A 17,867-nucleotide genomic window follows, 5' to 3' on the forward strand; every position below is an offset into this window, starting at 1 on the left:
TCGACAGCAGAGCAATCGATCCGCAGCGTTTTCACTGTGTGAAATTTAGGCCAAATTATTGTCATTTTGGCGGCAACTGAAGATAAAAACATTTAAATGTCATTGTTTAAAAGTTGTATAACTGTTAGTTGGACAAACTTTAGCATCTTCACTTCATTTCTACACAAACAGAATCAGTGTTTTGGATGAGTTCATATGGAAAAAACTACATTTACAGTATTATTGAAATATATCTGTGTTGTCAGTGTATTTAAAAAAAATAATCTGTAGCAGGAAAAATAAATTCACACTTAAAAAATAACTCTGGAAACTGTTTCTTTTGTACATATTATAATTATTTGTAAATTTGAATATTTATTCAAAGACAGCGACAGAGTATTCTTTTATGTTGTCCTCTTCTGTTTGTCTGCTTTAACTAAACTAAATATAAAGTGGAAACTTTATACCTTTAACGCCAAATGTATTCACATTAACACCATTTATATCTGGTTATATTTTGGTCTGGTTCTTCACAAATAAGGACAAAGTTGTAGTAAGAATAAGTCGGAAACGTGCTGCATATGTATTTGGTTTTATTGAAGAAGAGAGATATGAACAGGTGGCCTCTGTTTGTTGTTTTTCCTTTTTCTTTTAAAGCACCTTAAAAATGTACAAGAAAAAAAAGCTGAAACCATTTATTTATTTTTCGGAAAAATACAAAAATACACATCTCAGTGACTCCATATCGTAATAAATAGTTGAACCATGCATTCTAACCATAAAAAGGCACAGAAAACAGTCACTTAGTTAGTAAGTTAGTAGTCATAAAAACCATCAACTACTTTACCCCCCAAAAAAACAAACAAATCATCCAGAGAGTAATAACAATAATAATAATAATAATAATAATAATAATAATAATAATAATAATAATAATACAGGTGACGACGGTAACATTAGATCCCAAATGTGAAGAAAACACAATAACACGTCATATCATTTAACCTTAAAGGCAATAATAAATATGCAAATGATGTTTATACCTACAGATATATATATATATATTTATTTATATATATGTTCTTAGAAATGAAACCTGTGCCGTTGTAAACATAATGTAAACAAATGAAATTTCACTTTTCTGCGACAAAGACGCCGCCGCGTTCACCGGCGTTTTTAGAGTCCTGACATGGAAGGTGGAGGTTGGTTTGTTTTGAAAAAAACAGGCAGTTTGCAGCATCAGTTACATGACGACAACACGGCGAAGGTCACGGGGTCAAAGGTTATCCTGTCTGGAGTCTGGGAATGAAAAAAACCCCGAAAAAACACGGGACCTGGCAGACATATTGGACGAAAACAGTTCAACACAATCACTGAACTGGTGAAGACGCAGGTTAAAGGGACAGTTCACGTGTTCTAGTGCGGACACACACGATGAGGTATGAGCTCACTTAATATAATCTACGTCAGCTTAAGTCTACGATGTCTTCAGAACACATTCACGTCTTTATTTCACTGTGAGACAGACTTTTCCAACAGGAAACTGACGTTTGTAAACCACTCACTCTCCCACACCAAAGCCCACAGAGAAAACCAGTGATTTTAGCTCGCGGGGACACAGGAGCTGCTGGTCCTCTGCTGCCTCATGTGGTCACTTTGTGTCACTAGTGGAAATCCAAACTTAGGACTTTAAATACAGAAGTGAGAAAATAAGCCATTAGAACTTAGTGATGGAGGCAGCAGTGTGTGTGTGTGATTTTCTCTCTGGGCTTTGGTGTGGGAGAGTTAGCGATTAAAAAACACAGGTTGTTTTGTTGGAAAACTCTGTCTAATTGTGAGATAAAGACATGAACATGTTCTTAAGATATCACAGACTTAAGTAGGTGTAGATTAATACCTCATAAAATCACACTGAAAAACCCAAACTATCCCTTTAATGAGGACGAGAGGCCAAAGCTGCAGAAACAAAGGCAGCAGATGAAAGATTCTGCTTTCATTAAAGCACATATGAAACTTAAAGGCTGTGTCCGAAGAAAGAGTCTGTGAAGGAATTTAAAGGCATAGTTCTGTTCTGTTTCAGGGGGAAAGAGAATGATGTCATCACTGTGACAACCACAGTATCTTTGGCTGTGAGTCACATGAACAACAACTGTGCATACATGAAAAAAAAACATCTTAAAGGGATTGTTCATGGTTTTTCTTTAGTGGACGTATGAAGAGTCTCATCAGCACTTCAAAAAAAACCGGACTATCCCTTTAAAATGGAGCTCAATTTATAATTCAAAACAAACTCAAAAGTGATTTACACAAGTTCTACCAATATTTACCAAATTTTGAGTTTGAGCAGTGATTCAAAAACAATATTTATCGCAATATATATATCAACCAAAGAGGATGACGTATACAGTCTCATTGCCCCGCCCCCTTACCAATCTTTTTAATGAAGTGACGTAGAGAGGCGGGAAGTTATATCCGTATTATTATACCGAAGAAAATAATTGCAATAAACACTGAGAAAAGCTTTAAGTTCGTTATCAGTATCTAACTTTATTTTACGAACATTTTGGTAAATATTAGTTTAGATTTGTAAACAAAACTGGGCGGAGCCTTTAGTCCGTACACTTGGGTCCTTATGTGCGAAAGTAATTAATATTACGAAAAAAAACACCTACGACAAACACTGATGTTACAAAAATATGTGAACATTACAAAAAAAACCCAGAACAAACTGTGTTTTTGAGGGCGGAGCTTGGACCAGAGGGCTGACAAAAGTGGGCGGGGTGTGTTAGTTGCCTTTTCTTTCTTTCTTTTTTTTTTTAAAGTGCAGCCGTTATTGCTAATAGTCACGGGACGATGTCACGATTATCGGGAAAAAAAACTGTGATAAATGATGTCATTGCGATAATTGTACAAATATCTTGTGTGTTTTTTAAAAATTGCTCTAAAAGACACTTTGTAAAATCCTTATAAATCACAACGTCCTGGAATGACTTTATAGATGCAGGCGCCCCCTTGTGGCAGGAGGACTGAATGCTGTGGAGCGTGAAAACTCACCAGTGTTGATTGATTTTTGCTCAGCACTTGTTAAACTCCAGGTTTTATAGCGAGCAGTAAAATTAGAACAATTATTACAAAGTATAATACATTTATATTATAACTTTTATACTTTATAACACTTTCACTTTTTGACTTCAGTAAATTTGTTTCATGTTTTTGTGAATTTTCTCGTCCAGAACTTAAGAGTTGCCTGAACTTTTGTTTGTCACAAATTTAGTAACTAAGGTTCATAAACGTGTCTTAAATTTTGTACATTTGTTTTCTAAAATGTAAATTTGTCTTATGACACTTACAAATCCTGAAAACATATTTGCTAAATTTAAGATGCATTTACTGAATTTAAGACAAATTTAGTAACTCATATTTGTAAAAGTGTCTCAAATTTACTAAATTTGTCTCAAATTCAGTAAATTTGTCTCAAACTTGTCACGTTTTATTGTTTGTTTGTTTTTTAATTACTGGCCACAATAATATTACTTTTTTTTAACAAAAAGGGGGAAAATTCGTGATACAAACTTTGTGGTAAAATGCGTTGGCGATGATGCGACGTTTACCGTTAAATATGCCACTGTTGTAGTAACGCACACAGTCACGTCTGTCCCTGCGTGGACACTCGTGGACACTCGTGGACACTGTGTCTGACTGTAGTGAATGGCCCTGGAAGCACGGAGGAGGAAAAACTACACACGCCTTTAGTGAAACTCTGGAAGAAACGTGGAGTCCGAGTAAGAAAGAACGAGTCTGGAGTCTGTGAACGGGGGAAAAGCTACAACCTCCACGAGGACGAGGACGAGGACAGTATACAAAAACATCATGTCCCCAAAGCTGCAGAGACAGTATCAAAACAAGAAGATCAAATATTGCACCATCATTAAAATTACAACAGCATCTTCATCATCATCATCACAATTGTTCAGGTGTAATATACACAATCAAATGTGTAAGCTGTGGACAATAAACATGCCATGTCAGCAAATATACAAAGTACTACGACACGTACAAACATTGTTTGCATACACTGGTATACTGTATATACAGCATGTGTGTGTGTGTGTGTGTGTAAATTTACCCTGTCATCTTAGAAAAGGGCAAAGTTCAGGTGTTTGTTAGTAAGTGTGTTTGTATGAGACATTTGTCAACAACAAATCAAATATAATCTCTTATGCCACTTTGTAATCTCACTTTCTCTCCCACACCAAACCCCATTGAAAAAAAGGTCATTTTAAGCCTGTGTGGACACAGCAGCTGCTGGTCCACTGCTGCCTCCTGTGGTCACTTTGCGTCACTGAACTAAGGATTCAAAATCCCACATGAACAAAACGACACATTTGAATTTAGTGATGGAGGCAGCAGTGGATCAACAACTCCTGTGTGCTGTGATGATAAAATCACTAAAATCACTGATTTTCTCTATGGGCTTTGGTGTGGGAGAGTGAGTGGTTTGGAAAAGTCTGTCTAAGAATTAAGATAAAGCTGGAAACACACCCTTAAAATCCCACACACTTAATCTGGCTTAGATTATATAAAGTGAGCCTTTTGTTAAGCGACTAAAAATCTACTTTGAGGACGTTTGATTTACTTTCCTGTGTCAGAATCTCATACAATGACACTTACAAACAACAACAACACCAAACTGTCCCTTTAAAAAAAAGTAGTTGAATGTTGCTACGCAGGCTACAGCTTGTCTATAAGTATATTTAAAAACCCATATATCTAACGATCTTATTCTGCTTAGTGTTAAATACTGAGCTGCTAAAAGTGTCAAAGGTTAGAAAAACAACAAAAAGGTGAATCATTAATTCATCGTAAGATCATCGTGATTATGAGGATTCTGCACTTGCATGAAGCAAGAAGTAAAAAGTGCCTCGTTTTCTTTAAAGTAACCGTTAATATAAAATGAAAAATACTCAACAATCAGTTTGACTTCTTTTACAGAACAAAGAGTCGTCCACAGAGGGCGCTGCTGCGTCAGAGCTCGTCTTATGTCGTCTATATTAATAAAGCACACGTGTTACATAACGACCACCAGGGAAAACTTGGCACTGGACACAAAACGGTTGACACGCGTCGTCGTTTTCATGCAAACTAAATAAATTAAAGCTAGAATTCTGCTTTTTTTTTTACAACCAAAAACAAAACTGCGTTCAGTAGTAACAATGGCGTCAGAATAATAATCATCGTAATACTTATAATAAGAAAACTTGTTCAAGTGTTATTTAACAAACACGCGTACAAAACAAACCCCAAGACGCTAAAATCATGCACTTATTTAAAGTTGAGCGAGCATGTGTCGCTATCTCCGACCGCTAACGTCAGTCAGTCTGCGATGTTTCTTTCTACGTCCGACTGCCAACTTCCTCACGCAGTTTCTACGATGTTTCTCAAAGTCAAGGATCGTTTCCGACACAAATCTCAAATCTCACCGAGTCACGTAAACGCACCGCGATCCTACGCTAGCGTCGTTTAGCATCATTTTAAACGTTGAAAACAACATGTGTTTTTTCAGCTTCTAAACTGTCACTCATTAATATTTCCTTAAATCGATTAAGTAGGTGTTAGAAATCTTTTTCAAATGTTGATCAAACCTTGAAATGATGCATCGTTTTGTTCATAAATCAGTTTGAGACGCGTTTAAGAAGCTGAAAAATCATAAATCTGGCTTTAATAATTAAAACAACACCTAAACTGATTAATCACATTAGAAAATTATTATATGCATTAAATCTATTGTTTATATGAATTTTTTTTTTGCAAATATCAAACAGAGATGTAAATTCTCCCAAATTAAAATATATTAACATAAAAAAGTCAAAGAAAATGAACTTTAACTTAATAAAAACCGTGTTTTATTTACTTTCTCATTCATACTTGATTTATTTTGTATATATATGATGATTATTTATTGCCTTCATAACCCGATGCATATTTATGAATATTTGTCTGCTACATTTGTACGTGTGCGCCTCAAAGGATTGTGGGTACTTGGTGAATGACTCGTCCTTGACTTTGAGAAAAACTCGGACTGAACTCAAAGTCCTGCTTTTGCTACTAGTTAGTTCAACTGTGAACAGTGTGGTGAGTTAGTTGCTAACCAAACAGAGTGGTTAGTTAGTTGCATACCTGATCGCGTGCTAAGAATAGTTATTAACTCAGAAATGGCTTTTTGAAGAGCTTCCTGTCAGCTTCCTCCTCCTCCTCCTCCTCCTCCTCCTCCTCTTCTTCTTCTTGTCATTTTGGCACCAGAGCACAAACAAACACAAACATGCTCGTCGTGTTTCTCCTTCACTGCGTCACAGGAGGCAGAGAGGATGAATCCAGCTCTCCTCTCCTCAAACACTCATGCTTTCATCACGGGGGGGGAGGTCGTGTCTCCGGCGGCGTCCGCTTCCGGGTTAGAGGTCAATCATGGAGGCCTTGGCCAGGTCTTTAGTTCCCTGGAGAATTCTCTTCATATGACCCACTTTCGATATCCCCAGATCCTGAAGAGGAGGAGGAGGAGGAAAGTGAGGAAGATGAACACATGAAAAACACACGGAGAGAGAAAACGAGACGTTCTGTAAGGAAAAGAAAAAAGTTATGAACCCTTAAAAAACTCACTCACTCTCTCACACCAAAGCCCACAGAGAAAATCACTGATTTAAGCTGCGGGGACACAGGAGCTGCTGGTCCTCTGCTGCCTCGTGTGGTCACTTTGTGTCACTGAGGTCAATCTGAATGAAGGTTTTCAAATGCCGAATTCAGACAAAATCAGACGTTAGAGGATCAACAGCTCCCGTGTGTGTGTGTGTGTGTGTGTGTGTGTGTGTGTGTGTGTGAAGCTTAAATCACTAGTTTTCTCTATGAGCTTTGGTGTGAGAGAGACTTCAGTTTCCTGGTGTTTTCACTGAGCTTTTTCATCTTCTGTCAAAACCCTGAGTCTAAATGCAATTAGAATAAAAGTAAGTGTGACAATATCATGATTTAAAGGTCTAGTGTGAGTCTAGTTTAAATTTGAAAGTGATGATACATTTATACAAACATACTTAAACTCAAATGAACCTTTAAATTGAACAAACTGAAAACAGTCAAAGTTTGGATCCTTGGTCTCGGAAAGTTTGATAAACGATTAACGACTGCTTCACGGCACTTGAAACGTAAACCCCACCCACCTCTCCTGGCCCCGCCCCCCACAGGTCCGCCCTCTGAGCAGACACACACAGTGTTAGTGGGTCACAGCGAGCGAGCGAGCGAGTCGCTCTGTCACGAGAAAGCAACGACCAGACAGAAGAAGCCAAGCAGAGCGATGCAGCAGGAGGCACAACAGGGGGGCGTGGTTACAGAAGAGGAGGAGGAGAAGGAGGAGGAGGAGCTTCACACAGGGTGTGTGCGTGTGCGTGTGTGTGTGTGTGTACCTTCAGGTCCCTCCTCTCCAGGTGCAGCAGCTCCGCCCCTCGGATGTCGTGTCGGGTGAAGGTGTCTCTGTACTCGCCGAGACTCAGCTGCTCCAGCCACACGCCCACTTCCTCTGTGCCCCACCTCTCCACTGCACACACACACACACACACACACGCACACACACGGGGCAGAGCAGAGAGAGGCTCAGACGCCTCGCAGGTTTACACACACACACACACACACACACTCTTGAAATCCTGAAATTCATGACAAATCTGGACAATTTCCTGTTTCTGTGTGTGTTTAAAGTAAAAATGTACTGTGACGTATAGTAAGATAAAAATCTACCTTAAGAATACAGTCATTTATCCGTTAATGAACTTAGAATATGAAAAACAGCTGTTCTCTTTCATATTAGATGATATCCGGTGCATTTATTTGGCTTCTTAATGTTTAAAAAGGACATTTACATGTGTAAGAATCATAAATCATCATAAAATGACGTGTAAATTCTGCTGTAACACAAATCATCAGTATTCTCATGTCATTTTAAAGCATGTGTGTGATTTTTTGTTGATATTTAACAGTTTGTACTTATTTTATGTCATATATTTTTGTTTTTCTTCATTTCTCTTTATTTACTTGGACACTCAAATAAATGTGTACACTTGTGCTATAAAAACAAAAGTAATGAAAGTAAATGAAATAAATAGATATTGATGTCGTAAATTTACATTTTGTGTGTGTAAGATTTTATTGTAAAATGGGATTAATTCATAAAATGTGCCAGATTTTTAGATACAACATGTTATATACACAGATGATAAATACTTTCATTAAATTAAATGATTCTTGATTAACTGTGACTGTAAAGACGTCGTAATGTGACAATATTTAAAATCTACAGAGATATAAAATAAAAAAATAAAATCATTTAATTGTCCAAAAATCTCATCTCTCACACACACACACACACACACACAAACTGTGGTGAATCACTGAAGAAAAAACATGGAGGGAAAAAGGGGGAGGAGCATCAGAGATAAAGAGGGAGGAGCGGTGGCGGCAGCGAGCGGAGGAAGAGGACGAGGAAGGAATATGACAAGGGGTCAAAGGTCGTTCACAACAAGGCCGGTTGGTTCCAGGAAGTCAGGGGCGTCATGCAGACCAGACCAGACCAGACCAGACCAGACCAGACCAGGTCAGAGTGCACAGAAAAAAGAGGAGGTGGTAAAAGGGAGGAACCTGTGCGGTCTGCAGCCCCAAAACCTGCCCACAATGAGGAGGAGAAGGAGGAGGAGGAGGAAGAGGAGGAGGGGCTCACACTTTGACCTTTAACCCCTGACCTCCACATGAAACCCACTTTTTATCACATTAAATTATTTTGACCATGTGACTTCCTGTTTGCGTTTCCTCGGCACAGACTCGTGTGTCTGCAGCGGCCATGTTGGTGACAGGATGAGAGGATGAATGGAGGAGAGTGGGAGGGGCCAACAGTGATGGTGAAATACTATAGTTTAACAGTTTTTCTCACTGTGACAATTATTTTTAACAGGAAACTGACGTTTGTAAACCGCTCACTCTCCCGCACACACACACACACACACACACACACACACACACACACACACTCTCCCACACACACACAGACACACACACACACACTCTCCCACACCAAAGCCCATAGAGAAAATCAGTGATTTAAGCTCACAGGGACACAGGAGCTGCAGGCCTACTGCTGCCTCGTGTGGTCACTTTGTGTCACTGACACAAGTCACAAAATAAGACATTAGAACTCAGTGATGGAGGCAGCAGTGGATCAACAACTCCTGTGTGTGTGTGTGTGATGTTAAAATCACTGGTTTTCTCTGTGGGCTTTGGTGTGGGAGAGTGAGTGTGTGTGTGTGTGTGTGTGTGTGTGGGAGAGTGAGTGGTTTACACACTTTTCACTCAACTCATTCCTGTCTGTTGTTGGTGTAAAGGGCCAGCAGGGGGCGTCACAAGCTCGGGCAGTGTTGTTTATGACTCAGTGCCTCACACACTGGAACCAGACTTTAAAAAATCCTAAACTGTCCCTTTAATGTAAGGACTGTGTGTGTGGTGAACTGTTTGGTGTCAATGAATGAATGAATGAATGAATGAATGAATGATGACAGCACTTCCAGCCAGAGGTTGGAAGACATCCTTTCAAAATAAAAGCACCAAAGAAGCAACTCAAATCTTGAGGAGCAGAATGATTGACATTGGGAGCGGCTGCCTCTCCAGGTCCTGAGCAGACTGGATCAGACTGGATCAGACTGGATCAGTCCACACACACACACACACACACACACGTACCTGACTGAGGACTCATCTTCTTGGACGTCTTCTCCTTCTTGAACTTGGGGACAATGCGGAACATGCTGCTGCGACTGTTCCTCTTGCCGTAACCCAGAGAGTGATCCTGGTACATAAGCACAGTCAACCTATAGCCTTTCATGTAGCTACTGAGCTCTGCTGTCAGCTGGAGGCATGCTACACACACACACACACACACACACACACACACGTATCCCTGCAGACGACAGACAGGTCTGGACCTGGTCCAGGTTCAGTGTTGTGTGTACAGACGTGATAACAGTGTGTGTAAATAATAACACACACGATCTTTGTGGTTTTCATTCACACACAGTTGTCAGTAAACGCAGCGTTGTTTCACTAAACGTCTGCATACACACAAACCTGCTCTGACATCACTGTAAACACCAAAACAACACAAGCAAATCACTACAATCTGACATATAATAATAATAACAACAATAATAATATCGATTATCGGCTGAAACGACGTCGCAACCTCGAAAGCAAAGGTGGAGTCGAGGATTTAACCACGCCCACAGACATGCCAGAGGGGAAGAAAACACAGTGTTGTAGCTCCTCCCACTAACATGAAGCTGCTGCCAACTCATAGTAACCATGGCGACCGCTGATTTAACCGAAATCGACCAAACGCAAACCCCTCCCACTTCTCTGACATCACCCGTGTGAAAATACTTTGTGTTGACGACACTGACAAGAAAATGTCCTCCCCTGTGTGCGTGTGTGTGTGAGACGTGTGTGTGTGTGTGTGACATGTGTGTGTGTGTGCTTGTGTGTGTGCGTGTGTGTGACGTGTGTGTATGCTTGTGTGTGTGCTTGTGTGTGACGTGTGTGTGTGTGTGCATGTGTGTGTGTGACGTGTGTGTGCATGTGTGACGTGTGTGTGATGTGTGTGACGTGTGCATGTGTGTGTGAGTGTGGCGTGTGCGTGCGCGTGTGTGTGTGTGTGTGTGTGTGTGTGATGTGGCTCCTCTCACCTCTTCGTCGTTGGGCTGCAGGATGTGATAAAGCCACGGAACCTCTCCCAGTTTTCCCAGTTCCAGCTCGGCCGTCTGCAGAGCTCCGGACAGCTGCTCCTCCTCTGGAGGATCCAGCTGCTGCACGAGCGACAACAACAACAACAACAACAACAACAACAAACACATGTGTTCAGTTAACCACTCCATCACATAAAATAAGCAGTAACTTATAATAAAGATCTTTACCAGAGAGACTCTGCCCAGCAACAGAGACTCGGTCTCGTTGTACAGAGCTTTGACCGTGCTGGCCACTTCTATCGCCGTGTTTCTGGTCAGACTCTGCAAACACAAGCGCACTCTCATCAAGTCCACATCACACACGACAAACAACAAACAACACAATATAAACCAACTCTGGGAGCTTTTAGAACGCACTACGTCTCCAGTATACTACAGAACAATAGTCAAACCACCACATGAGCTTCAAATGATAACAAAAATAACATTTCACAACATTTCAAAATAAAAGTCTTTGTTTTGATACATTTTTCACAATAAAAACATTTTTGATGCATCAACAAATGAAAAACCTGTGGTTCCTTTATTACAATGACTGTCTTTGCTGCTGTGATTGTCATGTTGTCTTAATACGATCTGAAAAGTGTGGCTTCACTGACCTCTGGAAACTTGGGGTGTGTCTTGTTGATGGCGTGCGACGCAGCGTTGACAGCATGAGCCAGCTCCTGCTCTAAAAGCCCGTTGGTCTTTGCAGCCTCACAGATCCTGCAGGTCAGACACAACGTCACATGTTTTAAAGGGATGACTTTAAATGAGGTTCTGACACGTGATGGAGGGAAAAACTGATTAAAGCCACTTCTGTCTCACAGTGAGACAAAGACGTGAACGTGTTCTTGAGACATCATAGACTTAGGTGTCCCTGTAAGGACAGCACCTGTCTTACCTTGTGATGAGCTCCTCAGCAGCTCGAGCACACATCTGCACCAGCGTGGCCTCCTCCTCAGTGGCCAGGTCCACAGACTGCTGTGGGTAGAGGTGTGGCCTCAGAGGAGCTTTGTCATACTTGAGTTTGTCCTCCCACGACTTCAGCGTGTTCTCAAACGCCTGCAAACAAACAAACAACATCTAAACACAGTTCTCCTCACACCTCCCCTCCTCTCCTGAATCCTGACCCTCACCCGGTCTCTGGTGAGCATCTGAGCCCGGTTCTTGTGCTGGATCTTGATGACCCCGGGCGGCTGGATCCAGGCTTCTCCGTCCACCTGGATGGGAACACCTTCATCTCCCAGGATGGTGATCTTCACTGTCCGACACTGAATCACACACACACACAGGTTACATGTCTCACCTCTCGCTCTCTGTCTGTCTGTCTGTCTGTCTGTCTCTCTGTCTGGTTTTCCCTCACCTGTGCGATGCGATGGTGCTGCAGTTTGATGACCCGGGACACGGCCATCTGCATGCTCCCAAACACAGCCACCACCTCCAGGATCTTATCATCGAACGACGGAGCACAGAAGATCTGCACACGACACACCATTATATATGTATATATGTATACTGTATATATATATATACATACATGTATATATATGTATTTATATGCAGCAGTAAATACTATCTAATGTTCAAAGTACCTTTGTTTTGTTGTTGTGATGGTTTTATTTAGTACTTTAGTGCTCAGTATCAGCAAGTACTCAAACTGAAGTACTCTTAAAGTGGTAATATTGTATGAGTGTGTGTGTGTATGTGTGTGTGGGAACATGGCGGTTAAATAAACTCACGTCGTCCTCCTTGGTCCCGCCCCAGAAGTTGGTCCCGCCTGCGTAGCTGGGAATGTTCAACACGGCGATTCCCTGGAGACTCGGCAGAGGGATGTACTGACCGTCACACTGGACAACACACACATTTATACATTGTAACACATGTTAACATGTTAAGTATATTGTTAATATATATTTTCTGTATACATGTACGTCCCATGCTACAGCATTTCTACTTTTGCATGTGTATATTTCATGGGGCTTACTTTATATACGACTGTAGTGGCTGAGTTGAGGTGAACCCCAAGGTTCAACCCTGGGCCCACTTGTTTTTTTAAAAAACATCACTTCATTTTTAACAATCAAAAGCTAAATCACTCCCCGCTGTTTGCTGAGGTTTGATAGTGAACTCTTCTCCACAGAAATGACACGCCCCCTGGTGTTCTGGCCCCGCCTCACCTCCAGCTGGACCTTCTGCTCCAGGTTCTTGTAGGTTCTCTGCAGCAGCTCCTTGGTGCCCAGAACTCCGTACCACATCATGTTTTTGGTGCGACTCCTGTGTGAGGAGGAGGAGGAGGAGGAGGAGGAGGAGGAGGAGGAGGAGGAGAAGGAGGAGGAGCAGAGGGCAGAGTTCTTTTCGATTTATTTCATTATTTCAAATAAAAAAGTGCAATAACACAGAAACTCATACACCCCCCCCCCCCCCCAACACACTCCAAATAAAAACCTCTGAACTATGAACTATCCCTTTAACAGTCACCTCAGAGGAAAAGTGGGCGTGTCTGACCTGCATTTCTCAGGATGCTCCTCCCTCTTGTTGTTGAACTCCAGCGAGATCTTGGCATCCAGACCGATGCCGAAGTAGTTGTTCATCACACACTTCTCCATGTAGCCCTCTCTGAGGTCACACACACACACACAGGTGTTAAACACACACACACACACAATGAATGAATGAGTGAATGAAAGAGTGAATGAGTGACAGCTCCTCACAGTGAGTCCAGGTCGGGGTCGATGAAGGGCGTGGCACCAAACGGGTCGATGTTTGCCAACAACATCTTACTGATGATGGAGCTGCCGGCGATGGAGGCGGCGAGACCGGCACGCAGACCTACACACACACACACACGATTAAATCCTTAGAGTCCAGCAGGGGGCGCACTTACAGACTTCTACCCTGTCCTATGTATCTTTGAGATGTAATCCTATATCATCTGTGTAGATTAAAACCTGCTGATCATCATTACTGATGTCTCCCTTAAGTGATAACCAGGAAGCTAACAGCATTAGCATCGCTACAGACCAATTAACTTAATGTGTGTGTGTGTGTTACCAGGACAGATGATGCGTGTGTGTGTGTGCGTGTGTGTGCGTGTGTGTGTGTGTGTGTGAGTGTGTTACCAGGACAGATGATGCGTGTGTGTGTGTGTGTGTGTGTGGGTGTGTGTGTGTGAGTGTGTTACCAGGACAGATGATGCGTGTGTGTGTGTGTGTGTGTGTGGGTGTGTGTGTGTGTGAGTGTGTTACCAGGACAGATGATGCGTGTGCGTGTGTGTGTGTGTGAGTGTGTTACCAGGACAGATGATGCGTGTGCGTGTGTGTGTGTGCGTGTGTGTGTGTGTGTGTGTGTGTGTGTGTGTGTGTGAGAGTGTGTTACCAGGACAGATGATGCATGTGTGTGTGTGTGTGTGTGTGTGTGTGTGTGTGTGTGAGAGTGTGTTACCAGGACAGATGATGCGTGTGTTGAGAACAGGCAGATTCTCTTTGCTGGTGGTGAAGGGTGTGATGGTGAAGGAGGCGTACGACTGTGTGCTGCGGCTCACCCTCCTCTCTGTGGGGGAGCACGGACTCTTGGTGGCTACACAAACACAAACACACACAAACAAGAAAGTTATGATTATAAATCACAACAAATTTCACAATGTGAAATAAAATGTATTAGTATTATTATTGGCACCTTATTTATGATTATTTAAAGATTTATTGTGTGTTTGTATCTATGTAACCATGGCAACCAAAGCAAAACTTTGACACTGTTGTCTTTGCTCACATCCTCGACTCGAAGGAGTGGTCTTCCAACTGAGCGCAAGGAAGCAAGGAAGCAAGGAAGCAAGGAGGGAAGGAAGCAGCCGCAAGATAAACAGGAAGAACTGCTGCACCGAGGACAATAACACATCCTGCTGCTCACACTCACACACTTCACTATTAAAGGCACAGTTTTGCTTCCTTATGTTAGTAAACCACTCACTCTCTCACACACACACACACACACACACACACACACAGGAGTTGTTGATCCACTGCTGCCTCCATCACTGAGTCCAAATGTCTGATTTTGTCAATTCAGCATTCAAAGTCCTTCTCTTGGTTTGACCTCAGTGACACAAAGTGACCACACGAGGCAGCAGAGGACCCGCAGCTAAAATCACTGCTTTTCTCTCTGGGCTTTGGTGTGGGAGAGTGAGTGGTTTCTAAACTTCAGTTTCCTGTTTCACACAGAACTCTGTAATATTTACTTTACTTTAAAGACATGTTCCTGCAGATTGGTGGAAACATGACAGAGAGCAGAGTTTCCTCTAATCCCTGACTTTAGTTATGACAGGAAACACCATTGACGTCAGCAGCACCTTTTTTTTTGTCTGCTTTTCTGTGCTGCAGAGAGCACAGTGGCCACAAGGTGGAGACATTTTACACCAGAACTGTTCAACACCTTCATCAAACTCATGCATTACTTTTCATTATTTATGATTTGTAAGAATTCACTTAAAACTTAAAGACCAGGACCAGGACCAGGACCAGGACTGAGACCAGGACCAGGACTGAGACCAGGTGTAAGACCAGGGCCAGGACCAGGACCAGGACCAGCAGTGAGACTTGAAACTTACATAGCGCTGCTTCCAGTTCCTTGGTGTCCTCGTCCTTCTCGCTGTCCCGGTTCTCGTCCTCGCTGTCCTTCCTGAACTCGAGCGGCGACGGCAGCTCGCTGTCGTCCGTGTGTGCGTTCTGCTCGTCCACCACTAGATGGAGACAACAGGAGGAGACTGTTCAGGTGTGTGTGTGTGTGTGTGTGTCATCGTGAAGTGTTCAGTGTGTGTTCAGATGACCTTTCTGACCTCTCTCTGCCTGATCGATGATCTGTCGCACAGCTTTCTTCAGACTGTTGGCTCGGAGCATCAGCTGCTCCCTGCTCCTGAACAGCTGATGAGGAGAACCTCCTCCTCCTTTCTCCGTCTCCTCCTCCTCCAGCTTCCCCTTCAGCTCCGTCAGACTCTCCTCGCTCACCTCCTCCCCCTCCTCCTCGTCCTCGTCCTCTTCCTCCTCCTCCTGCTCCTCCTCCACAATAGGAGGCGTGGAGTGAAGCAGCGGAGGCAGAGCGTGACACTCGCTGTTGAGGGTGTGGAGGAGGCAGTCCAGTTTCTCGTTGAGGATGGCACACTGAGGAGACGATAAAAAAACAGACTCCGCCCACTTAAAAGCAATAAAACCAATCAAATCTACGTCAGTGTAAGTCTACTATGTTTACGTCACATGATCGCGTCTTTGTCTCACTGTGAGACAGACTTTTATAAACCACTCACTCTCCCACACCAAACCTCATAGAGAAAACCAGGGATTTAAGCTGCTGGTCCTCTGCTGCCTCGTGTGGTCACTTTGTGTCACTCATGTTAATCTGAATGAAGATTTTCAAATGCCAAAGTGACAAAATAAGACATTAGAACTTAGTGATGGAGGCAGCAGAGGATCAACGACTCCTGTGTGTGTGTGTGTGTGTGTGATGCTTAAATCAGTGATTTTCTCTCTGGGCTTTGGTGTGAGAGAGTGAGTGGTTTAAACATGTCAGTGTGTGTGTGTGTGTGTGTGTGTGTGTGTGTGTGTGCGCCTCCTTGAGTGAGCTGTCGGTAAAACACGCACATAAAGAACCTCTTACTTTGAGAGACATGGAGTCACACTCCTCTGCGTTCTCTGTGCTTTTTTCATAGGCTTTTCCCACTTTGGCAACAAAGTCCTTCACTGTTTCACACAAGATCCTGAGAAACAGGACGAAGAATGATACAAGAATCAGTGATTTGTGGTCAGACGTGAACACAAAGAGCAGCTGTACTGACTCACTTTTTAACAAAGACAAAAATACAGATTATTACAGATTATGATGAAAGTGTATGCTGCGCTGGTTCTGCTCACGCTGTCACCTCTGCGTCACTTACTTGGCCGAGGAGATGACGACAGAGTGCTGCTCTGAGTTGAGGATCTTTGTGAGGTGAGCAGCTACGGAGTCTTCATAAGCAGAGATGTGAAACTGGAGAGAGAACACGTCGTCAGCAGAGTTTATCAGAATTTAACCTCTTTATCAAAGGTTCAGCTTAGTGTACGCTTTGTTTAGAATGTGTTTTCTCCACATTATTCCATGTTATGGCCTTTTTCCAGCTGGGAAATAAAGCTTTTGTTTTGCTTTTACTCTCCCACACCAAACCCCATAGAGAAAAACAACGATTTAACGTCACACACACAGGAGTTGTTGATCCACTGCTGCCTCCATCACCGAGTTCATATGTCTTATTTTGTGATTTCTGTGTCAAAAATACTTTGTTCAGATTAAATAAAGTGACACAAAGTGACCACAGGGGGCAGTAGTAGACCAGCAGCTCCTGTGTTCCAGTGAGCTAAAAACGGTGATTTTCTCTATGGGGTTTGGTGTGGGAGAGTGAGTGGTTTATAAAGCAAACCAAACAGCTTTACAGTGCGATAACGTGGCAAAAACATACTTATACACTTTAGTTGAAGCAGATTTAATCAGACAAGTCTTTGAACTATCACTTTGAATCTCACTGAAGAAAAGAAAACACTTTAAAAAACTGTTTTAAAGGGAAAAATGTACCATGTGTGTGTGTGTGTGTGTGTGTGTGAGTACCTGGCACTCGTCGGCTCCCTCGGGCGTGGTGGGGCAGCTGTGTTTGGGCGGGATCTTGATCTCGTAGGTCATGATGCTCCAGCGGTCCAGCATCTTGGTGCTGGCCCTCTCCAGCTTCTCCAGGATCTGCGGCAGCTGCGCGTCGTCGTCACATGACGGGCCCCAGCCGAGCACCCGCGCCAGGTCGTTACCCGTGCCCAGCGGCAACACACCCAGCTGGCACTGGAAGACACGTACATGTGTGTGTGTGTGTGTGTGTGTGTGTGAGTGTCTTTATGTAAGCTGGCCAGCAGCAAAGAAAAACTGGCAAATCAACCAAAGAGACGTCACTTTCTCCTCACAACTTCCTCTTTTCTGCATGTTTATCGTCAATTTGAGCTGAAATGTGTATTAAACACGTGTATATGACATCATTTCTCACTGATCTCATGACTCTGACTGTAAAGTTCTCTC

General features: G+C 42.6%; 1 protein-coding gene across 9 annotated transcripts in view; it reads right to left on the reverse strand.

Moving 5' to 3' along the window:
• Positions 1-555: 555 nt before the first annotated feature.
• Positions 556-17,867, reverse strand: part of dgkh (diacylglycerol kinase, eta) — a 51,895-nt gene continuing 34,583 nt past the window's right edge. For 5 of the 9 annotated variants that reach the window (XM_058622499.1, XM_058622502.1, XM_058622506.1 and 2 more), the window contains 19 exons: positions 17,415-17,636; positions 16,711-16,802; positions 16,434-16,533; positions 15,619-15,940; positions 15,391-15,522; positions 14,229-14,363; positions 13,499-13,616; positions 13,293-13,403; positions 12,965-13,061; positions 12,527-12,634; positions 12,151-12,264; positions 11,924-12,058; positions 11,689-11,849; positions 11,405-11,510; positions 10,974-11,066; positions 10,746-10,865; positions 9,748-9,853; positions 7,428-7,558; positions 556-6,515 (listed from right to left, as the gene is read on the reverse strand). In XM_058622499.1, the coding sequence (XP_058478482.1) occupies positions 6,429-6,515; positions 7,428-7,558; positions 9,748-9,853; positions 10,746-10,865; positions 10,974-11,066; positions 11,405-11,510; positions 11,689-11,849; positions 11,924-12,058; positions 12,151-12,264; positions 12,527-12,634; positions 12,965-13,061; positions 13,293-13,403; positions 13,499-13,616; positions 14,229-14,363; positions 15,391-15,522; positions 15,619-15,940; positions 16,434-16,533; positions 16,711-16,802; positions 17,415-17,636 (2,490 nt within the window). In that variant the 3' untranslated portion in view covers positions 556-6,428. Of the gene's footprint in view, positions 6,516-7,427; positions 7,559-9,747; positions 9,876-10,745; positions 10,866-10,973; positions 11,067-11,404; positions 11,511-11,688; positions 11,850-11,923; positions 12,059-12,150; positions 12,265-12,526; positions 12,635-12,964; positions 13,062-13,292; positions 13,404-13,498; positions 13,617-14,228; positions 14,364-15,390; positions 15,523-15,618; positions 15,941-16,433; positions 16,534-16,710; positions 16,803-17,414; positions 17,637-17,867 lie in introns of all 9 variants that reach the window. The other 4 variants (XM_058622503.1, XM_058622509.1, XM_058622500.1 and 1 more) reach the window with 3 other exon arrangements.

This window comes from Solea solea, chromosome 2 (assembly GCF_958295425.1).
Source record: "Solea solea chromosome 2, fSolSol10.1, whole genome shotgun sequence".
Lineage (NCBI taxonomy): Eukaryota > Metazoa > Chordata > Actinopteri > Pleuronectiformes > Soleidae > Solea > Solea solea.